Source organism: Gavialis gangeticus, unplaced genomic scaffold (genome assembly GCF_001723915.1).
Source record: "Gavialis gangeticus isolate Ggan-Ray unplaced genomic scaffold, GavGan_comp1, whole genome shotgun sequence".
In the NCBI taxonomy this organism is placed as follows: Eukaryota; Metazoa; Chordata; order Crocodylia; family Gavialidae; genus Gavialis; species Gavialis gangeticus.
Window position 1 is genome coordinate 23,047,801 of NW_017729002.1, and position 9,348 is coordinate 23,057,148.

Genomic DNA, 9,348 nt, shown 5'->3' on the forward strand with positions numbered 1-9,348 from the left:
GTAAAAAGTGGTTTCTGTCCCATAGATATACATGTTCAGTATTTCCTTATGCACATAAGGTTTTGTACATTTATAGGCTTCAAAGCTCTTTGCAGAAGGTCAATAAACATTCTGTCCACACTTTACATGTGTGGAAACAGCATGGAGAGGAAATTACTGGTATGAGCTTGGAATCATGCAGCTGAGTTTCTGGTTCTCTGGCTGTTGTCCTATCTGCTATATTCTACAGCAGCAGTGTCAAACTCATCTGGCCCCATGAGCTGGATAAGTGGCACAGGCCAGTCCACAGACCCACATGCCTGCATGGCTGATTCAGCATATATGATACCCACCAAGTCTCAGTAAGTGCCACAGATGGTGCAACCCAGGACTTGGCCCCAGGAGGCACTGTGCATCCCAGGCTAGTCTAATGCAGGTCATTAGTCAACAGAATAGCACCAGAGGCTGGATTATGGGGTTCCACAAGCTAGATTTAGCTCACTGGCTGTTTGACACATCTGCTGTAGAGGTTCTCTTTATCCTCCTCAATTAGATTTCTTAGACATTAGGGCTGGAAGGGACTTTGTAAGATCATTGGGTCCAGCCTCTTGTCCAAGGGGCAGAAAGTCAGCTAGGGTCAAAGGATCCCAGTAAAATAAACATCCAAATGCTTCTTAAAAGTGTCCAGAGTAGGTGCTTGCACCATCTCTAGGGGGTAGTCTGTTCCAGGCCTTGTGGGCTCCGATAGTAAGAAGTTCTTCCTTATGTCCAGCCTAATATGGTCTTGTAAGAGTTTGTGACCATTTGACCTTGTCATCCCCTGGGGACTATGGTGAACAGGCATTCCCCCAGATCCTGATGCCACATCCCTTATGTACTTATAGGCTGCCACGAAATCACCCCTGAGCCTGCACTTATCCAGGCTGAAGAGTCCTGTGGCTCACAGCCTTTCTTCATAAGGCCTGTTCTCTTGCCCTCTGATCATGTGCGTGGCTCTCCTCTGGACTCTCAAGCTTCTCCACGTCCTTCCAAAATTGTGGAGCCCAGAATTGTATGCAGTACTCCAGCTGCAGCCACACCAAGGCCGAGTACAGAAGGAGGATGACATCCTGGGTCTTGCTTGAGATGCATCGGTAGATGCAAGCCAGAGTTTTGTTTGCTTTGCTAACTGCGGTATTGCGTTGGTGGCTCATGTTCATCTTATTGTCAATCATGACTCCCAAATCTCTTTTGGTCATGGTGCTATTGAGCTTAGCATTGCCAAGCCTATAAGTGTGATACAGGTTTTTATTCCTGAGGTGGAGCACCTTGGGAATAAAAACCTGCATCACACTTATAGTGTATCTGAGCATCTTCCAGTGGCACACTAAGTGATGTGACTAGTGTCCACTACCTGCAGTCACTTCTTCTGTTTACACCTTACGGGAGAATAGGGTGTTTAGTGGAATGGGGTTTGGTAGAGTGTTTTTTAAAAGTGCACTCTGCTCCATATATGTTGGAAAAGCGAAGGTCAAAGACCTACATCTTGCAACTGGAGCACAAGGTCGTGAGTCTTGATGGCCCAGAATGAGTTGAACTCCTCCCAATGCCAGGTCATCTGGCTGAAAGTAGCATGGCCATGTGCTGAAAAGTGATGTCATTTCTATTGTGCATCCCCATGGGAATGTTTTAAAGATTGACTGTGGGGAAACTGTGCACCTCTTAGCACATCTCCAAGGAGCTGAGAACAGACAATTTTGACAATGTTAAATCTGACAGGAGAGCCATCCTCTAGCAATTTGTATATCATTATTACAATATCCTGCAGCCACTTGGAGGCCCTAGAAACGTGCCTGCTTTTCAACCTTGTGCTGTTTCTCATTTGCTTCCACCCAGGTCATGATAACCGAGCTTCTTCCAGTCCTGGAATACAGGATCCATCACAAGGATTCTGTCTCTCATCTCTACCGTGCTGTTTACACTCTACTCTGTGAAGATGGCGAACGATTTCCTGTGCTGGTGAACGATGAGCTGTCAGACTGACCCATCATTTTGGCTGCTCTTCTGCCAGCCATTTCCACACCCAGGGAGAGCACTAATTAGTAAACTTCCACCAATAATTTTTTCTCTGCCCGTTTATCAAGCAAAGGAGAGAGAAAATTAAATTTCATGCCTGGTTTCTGATGCCCTTTCTAACTTTTTGTTTTTTTTAATTGTTTTCACAAGCTACACACTCAGATATTCTTGAAAGGCTTTTAAGTACTGCTGTCTGGGATGAAACCTCTTCAACACTTTTCCATGAGTACTGGAACACTTTTTCAGGATTACCCCCTACTGTGACCTTGTCTGAGCCATCAAGTTAACCAGGGTTGAGCTACACCAGTACTTGACTCAGATGTACATAGAAAACCCAGATGCTGCAGGATGTAGTTCTGATGAACCAGGAGATGGTGCTCTTTCCTCTTACTTAGTACTGAGCCAGTACTCTGTGGTGCTCAAAGTCTTGTCTTTCACAGGAGACGAACCCAAGTTCTGTCTAGTTCATAGCAATAAAGATGCTATGGCACTTTTCCTGAGAATAGCAGTTTGGATCCTACTGTTGCATCCAAATTCCAGTTGAAATTGTTTATATATTCACAATTAAATGTGCTGTTCCTCACATCCTAGTCTTCAACTATGAAACTTTGTATTGCAGTGCACTGATTAGCAGCATCACTTTGGAGAGGAATAGAATATCAACTCATAAGCACCTTGTGATCCTTTTGGATGACAGGAGTCACCGTGTATAACTAGCATTATAATTGCTTCTTGGCTGTCCCCTGGTCCTTGTTATGTTTAAGGTCACATTGGATGTCTTAACTGAACTCCAACCGTTGCTTAAAACAGCAGTCAACAACTTTTCCGACCATAGGCCAGAGTGACCCAGCTTAGGTCAGAGAGAGATGGGTGCTAGGACTTCTCTGCCACTGTCACTTCTCTCTCCCACTGGCATGGAACAAGCCCTTGTTGCTGAACACTACTGAAGCCCCCTGCTGTTGAATACTGCCAAAGCCCCTCTGCTCTCCCCCCCACCAGCTGGGTCAAATGGCTCCACAGGATAGATCCAGCCTATGGACTGTATGTTGCTGATCCCTGGATGAGGGAGTTTGGGGATCTGTGGGAGAAGTAGAGGTGTGCTACAGGACAAGGAATAGATGTGGGGACAGTGGAGTGCTTAACATTACAGTGGGTTGGAGAACAGGCACATGTTGAGGGACTTCAGGGGTCAGGATTGGTGAGGGCTGTGGGGGTAGATAATTGCTGGTCTGGTCTGATGGGATGCAGACAGTTAATTAAAAATCTAAGGTTCAGGGAGAAGTTGGAGGCTGTCAGAAAGAGCTCCTGTATCAGGGGCCAAAATTAGGTAATTATAAACATCAGTGTTGACAACACTGTAAATGCCACCCATGCATTGGAGGTGGGCAGGGAGAGTTCAAGAAAAAGACAGAACAAAGCACAGTAATTTTGGGTTCAGAAATCATGGAGTGTTTTTTAAATCTCATGATTTTTTGCAATGTCTGCTTGTTATGCTGGTGGGTCTGGCAGTACTATAGAAACCTCTGCTTCAGTGGAAGAAATGTGCATCTTTGACTGCCAAACCACTGCCTGTGACATGGCTTAGGTTTTGGAGCCTGGATATGCTGCTATAGCCCAGTTGTCATCTGTTGGAACTTAAATTCTGGCCATCTTCACTGTGATCTTGCAAAATACATGCGCCTGCCTGGGACTCTCCTGTGGATGCCTTGTGGGTGTTTCATCCACCCAGCAGGGTCACATGGGAAGGGCCTTGAAAACTGTGATGTAGTAACTTCTCCCAGCCATCTAGAATTGTTGTTGCACAGAGGGTAAAAACCCCTGCTGTGCTGTGCTGTGAGCACTATAATCTAGTTGCACAGCACCAACAAAGCCTAGACCTGTCTTGGGCCTTGTGGCAGGATAGAATGGGGGTGGGGAGCAAGGCATTGGGAGAGTCAGACAATGTGGCATGGTCTGCCTGTGGAAGCTAGAGTCCCTGTTCTGCCCTCCAGCCTCTTCTGTTGGGACCCTTAACCCTTCCCCCTCTATGTGGATGCCTCATCTCTCCCTGGTCCTGTTACATCACTCCTCACTCACCTGGAAGGCCTCTGCACAGGGATGAGCCTGCCCTGTCTGGATGATAAAGGCCAGCTTCATCCTGTAGACATTGGTGCTTCCTGGCTAGGGTCCTCTGTGGGCTGGTCTCTGGCTGCCAGGCACCAGACTTGCATGCTTTTATGAAACAAGGCTTGATGGTCAGTAATTCCAGCCTATGGGAATAGAACAAAGTCTTAGCTCTGTTGACCTGAGCTTGGAGAGAAAAACCTACACCCAGGGTGTGTCTGGACTGCACAGGGCACCCTGGTGATTGGCTCCTAGATATGATCACCCATGTTTCCCACTGTGTAAGCCAGTGATTCTTGATCAGAGTGCTGAGATCCTTTTAAGGGTGTTGCACAATATTAGCACTGTTAGGTGTTCAAACAGATGCATATGATTTAGAGGATAAAGCCAGAGGTTTCAAATAGGAATCCACAGTGTCAAAGCCCTTATGACTTGCTTGTGGTCTTTCTATGTTCTTTGCAGAAGAATTGCTCTATTATTTTTCTGTTGTTAAAAATAATCAAAAGCTAAGAGCTGGCATTTTCCAAGGGGTGCCTTGAATCCTTAAAAGCTTAGAGATCACGAGTATAGTATAACATCAAAGTCCTGTTCACATTACTGCATCCTCTTTGTCTGCACACTCACCTGAGGGAGGAGTCAGGGGAAACATCACAGGTTTTTGTGCTGATGTGTTCTAGGAGTCTTCCCCAGGCAAATGCAGGAAAATTTCTGTCCCCCTGTGGGACGAGGGAATCTTGACAAGGGCAACAGAAAATTGTTCTTCCTCCAGTGATGGAGCTGGCTCCAGTGTGGGCTAAAGCGCAAGCAGAGCTTGGGCTTTAAACCTGCATCACCAGCTGCGCGAGGAAGTGAGGATTCAAAATGCAAATAAGCACCTTAGAAAGTTGTGTGCGTGGATGGTAGAGGGGGCTGGGTAAAAACAAATATAGTATCACTGACTAAGACTAGAGTGGAGGTGCACCCTTTAGGGGTCATCCCAGTCCCTGACCTAATAAGGCTTTTTCCGCAGAGCACTGAGAAATGCTTATATGATCTGAAAGTCATCTAAGATGGGTACATTGATAAATCCTTCAGACCTTATCAAATTGGATGGTCTCTGCTGGATTATTAAGATTCCATGATTAAATGCCCTTTCACAACTGTAAACATTTTGCCTTCTAAATTAACACTGGAATGTGCCAGGACACTCACATCTCTATGTGATCATATTTTTTGAAGTTCATGCCTCGTCATACATTATACCTGCCTGCACCCAGAAGGTACCTAGGAACAGGCTGCCTAGAAGCAAGTTGCCTGCTTCTCTTCTAGGTTACGTCAGTGCAAATTAGTAGTTACTTGTGGAGTTTCACAGGTGTAAAATCTGTGCGAGGGTAATTGGGCCTGCAAGATGACAGACCTTGCCCCAAAGATCTTACAGTCTACAAAATTGACCAGGAGTGGGAGGGAAAAGGGTGCAACATTGGGGTATGGGCCTATTTGGAGTGGTTTCAAAAAGAGAGGGGGAACTGCTTTAAGTTACCTTTGCAGGAGCCTGTAGCAATACCAATGCGCCAGAACTAGTCTAACTAACCCTGCTTCATCCAGAATTAAACTTGAAATGATTTAGTTCATTTGTATAGCTCCAGCCTCCTGCACACATAACATTAGAGCATAAAAGCTGCTTTATACTCCTTAGCATCAGCTTGCCTTCCCCTTCTGAAACCTCTCTAAGCTAACATTTGTCTGTGCCCATAAAAGCACAGGGACTAAAGTAGTAACCGACATGTATCTCGATTGTTCTACATCTACAACGTGCAAGTCTTCCTACACTAAATGGAAGACATTTTGTATGTTTCATAGTTATGTAAAGCTATAAATCATCTGAATGACTCAGGTCTTCAAAAGAAATGCAAAATAGCCTTGTGCTAAAGTACAAAGAGAGTTTAGAGACTCAATAACAGGACTTAATTCTCTAGCATACCTGTTTATGGACAAAGCATGCCGTTATAAAGAAGAACAATACAGCATGGGTTGTATTTTAACGGAAGTGGGAAAAATCAGCGTAAAATTGGAAATGACAAAATGTCCTTGTGGTGCTGAAGAACAGTATTACAGGAAACAAGCAATATTGAAAGAAATTATGATAAGTGTTATCCATTTTGTATATATGTTGGCTTGGGGAGGTTGGAGCTAAGAATGGTAAGGGGCCGCAATAGGGCCCCTTTAGCTGTTTGCTGTAAAGTCTGAGTTTTTCCACTATGAAAAGGGAAGAGGCTGAAGCTAGAAGAAGTTGCCCCTTTTTTTCCCCCACTTTCCCACCAACCTCCCTTCTGAAAAAAAATGCTTCTCTTTGCCTCTTCTAACTGTATTTATTTTGGAGATAGGAAAAATGATTCTTCAGGACAAAGAAGGATAGGCTGCACCTGCTAAAAGAAACTTCACTGTTACAGTTGGGTACCAACAGCCATCGGTACCTCTCCTTAGGGTTTCATCAGCCCTGTTCCTTTTTGATAAGGGTTTGACGTGTTCAGGTGGCTGAGACCTCATACATAAGCCATGCAGTTTCTTCAGTATGTCAGTAGGTGGTAGCTTGTGAAGATTAAACAATGCAGCCCTTGGGATAAAATATGAGCAATTTGAATCTCTTACTATAGGAATCAAAATGAGAATGATGAGGAGTGATGTGTGCCTTCCTGTGTTTTTAAGGATAAATAACTATAGATGTCTTGATGACTGAGGCATGGCCACTCGAGACTTAAGGAATTGTCATGAATACAACAGTACTTAATGAACAAAGTGTCCATCAGTCCTGGACATTGGGGCTGGGCTCTGAATTGAAAGATGGGACACTGTTCCAAATGCTCTAGTCTGCCTAGCTCAAGTCCCTACCCTGAATTTGGAGAGGCAAATACAAACAAATATTGCAGCTGATAATGGAATGCCATGCTTGGGCAGTTTGTTTAAGTTAAACTTGGGAAAACTGAAATGGAAGAAATTCATCCAACCCAGCTCCATATAGAATTAGTTCCCTTCCAGCATATACCTCAAGACTAGACCCTTGCGTGGACTTTGCAGGAGAAGTTCATTGGTTAAACAAAATGTATTTCCGAGTCTGACATGAGCACCTGAATCTACCTTCTGTTGAATAGCATTCAGTCAAATAAGTGTTTGGAAAAGTTGTTCAATAATAACAGGAATAATAATAATAATACTGGGCAAGGCTGAGTAGTTCTAGTGTTTTAGAAATATTTATAACCCTGATAGACATTGTAAAAAAAAAAAAAAAATCAGTGTGTCCCTGTGATAAATAGCATGCTGGATCTTCTCTTTTTTCTGATTCACAAAGTTCATACCATGACCACAAGTGTAAGAGTGCCTAGATAGAAGAGTGGTAAGAATTCTTGTGGGCGGTACCTTTTACTGAACCAACTCTATGGTTGGGCTAGACATAGGCAAGCTTTTCAGCATCATACTACCCTTCCTCTGGCCTCTAGGAAAGAAACAGACACAGCAGAGCTAAGCAGCATATGGAACAAAAGGTTATGTAGAACTCCATGTTCAAATAAAAAATAGAAGTTATTGACCCCAGGGACAGCTGGGTTGAGAGATCTAAAGCTTTAATAAGCAAGGAGGACAAACAGGGACAGAAGCGGTTAGACTAGAGGATATATTCAATCTTTGTCCAATAACAGAAGACATACTGTTTTTTTAGTCTTTGAAGCTTGACCACAGCCAAAATATTGCTTAATCTGGGGTTTTTCCATGTAGTCCATGACTTACACCAGGTATACATGCTAGAGTAAGGGGCTCACTTTTAATATTATCTGTCGGCTCATTGGAATACTGTACATATACTTTCTGCGATTCATGGGTGGGAGTCGCAAATGAAGTATAGAGGTGGTAGCTTGTTGTTAGAGAAGAGGTGCTAAAAATTTGGAATCCTGCCTCCATAGCAAAGGATGAATGTGACTCTTCCAGAAAATTTCCAGTGAAGTTTCAGTAATAGTGCAGTCTGTAATGAGATCACTCCTTCAATTTTATGCCAGTGTGCCTTAGTTCTTCTGATCACCTTTAGACATCTCCAGAAGGCTCAATCCCAAAAGTTCTTACAATAAAAAAAAAAAAAATCCTTCCTTTGTGCTATCTAACATGACTATAGGAGTTTTACATCTTTAATTCATATGTGTTGGCTGTGGAGTGGCTCACATTCTTTGTTAGAAGAGTTCTCTCTCAAAATATAAGAGCCCAATTTAGAGGACTGAACAATCAGAAGCAATGTTAGAATAAAAATGAATCTGTTCTGGCTACAGTGTGATGTTTGTCAAAGGAGTCAGAGAAGTAATGGAATATAGATTTGTGCCTTTCCCCTCCACCCATTTCATAGAAAAGTAGTGCTGGAAGGAACTTCCGGAGGTCATCTAGTCCAACCCCCTGCCTGGGGCAAGATCATCCCTATCCAAACCATACTATACAAATCCATTGTCTAACTTATTAGTAAAACTGCACAGTCGACCCCAATACAACCACAGGACAACACACCCTAACCTGCCCCAGGTAAAGCAAGCATCTCCAGTGGTCAACATTCTGCTGCCAGAAAAGTTAAAAAATGTTTGAGATCTAAAGAAGAGGGCCTGTCATTACACCCTCTCACAAGCTAGAGCAGAAGGCAAAATGCCTTTGTCCATACTAATCTGACCATGGAAATTCCTTCTTGACCCCAAATGTGATCAGTCTGACCCTGAGCACAGGAGCAAGACTCTAGCCAGGGACCTCTGGGCCTAACTCCCAGCAGAAGTGTTGGCACAGTCCACTCAAAATCCCCAGCCTTGACTACAGTCAACACCCAGTGCTTCTGAGGAAGGTGTTTTTAGTCAAAACCAAAACTAAACATGTAGCAGCAAGAAGGGATGTCAGTAGGTCATTGAGTCTGATCCCCTGCCCTGGGCAGGAAAGAGCGCTGAGGTCAGATGACCCCAGCTAGATGCTTGTCCAGTCTCCTCTTGAAGACTCCTGAGGTAAGGAAGAGCACCAGCTGCCTTGGAAGCCCATTGCAGATTCTGGCAATCCTTACTGTGAAGAACTTCTTTCTAATGTCCAACCTAAATCTGCTCTCTGTCAATTTGTGGCCATTGTTCCTAGTTACTCCAAGGGGTGCCCTAGTGAATAGAGCATCTCCTATTCCCTGCTGCCCTCCCCTGATGAATTTATAGGCAGCCACAAAAAAAAAAAAAA

The 9,348-nt window shown here is 44.0% G+C and overlaps 1 protein-coding gene across 5 annotated transcripts in view; it reads left to right on the top strand.

Annotated features, from left to right (window-relative positions):
- Window positions 1-2,619, top strand: part of CUNH16orf59 (chromosome unknown C16orf59 homolog) — a 36,248-nt gene extending 33,629 nt beyond the window's left edge. For all 5 annotated transcript variants that reach the window (XM_019507659.1, XM_019507661.1, XM_019507660.1 and 2 more), the window contains one exon: window positions 1,855-2,619. In XM_019507659.1, coding sequence (XP_019363204.1) covers window positions 1,855-2,001 — 147 coding nt within the window. In that variant the 3' untranslated portion in view covers window positions 2,002-2,619. The remainder of the gene's footprint in view (window positions 1-1,854) is intronic.
- The last annotated feature ends 6,729 nt before the right edge of the window (window positions 2,620-9,348 follow it).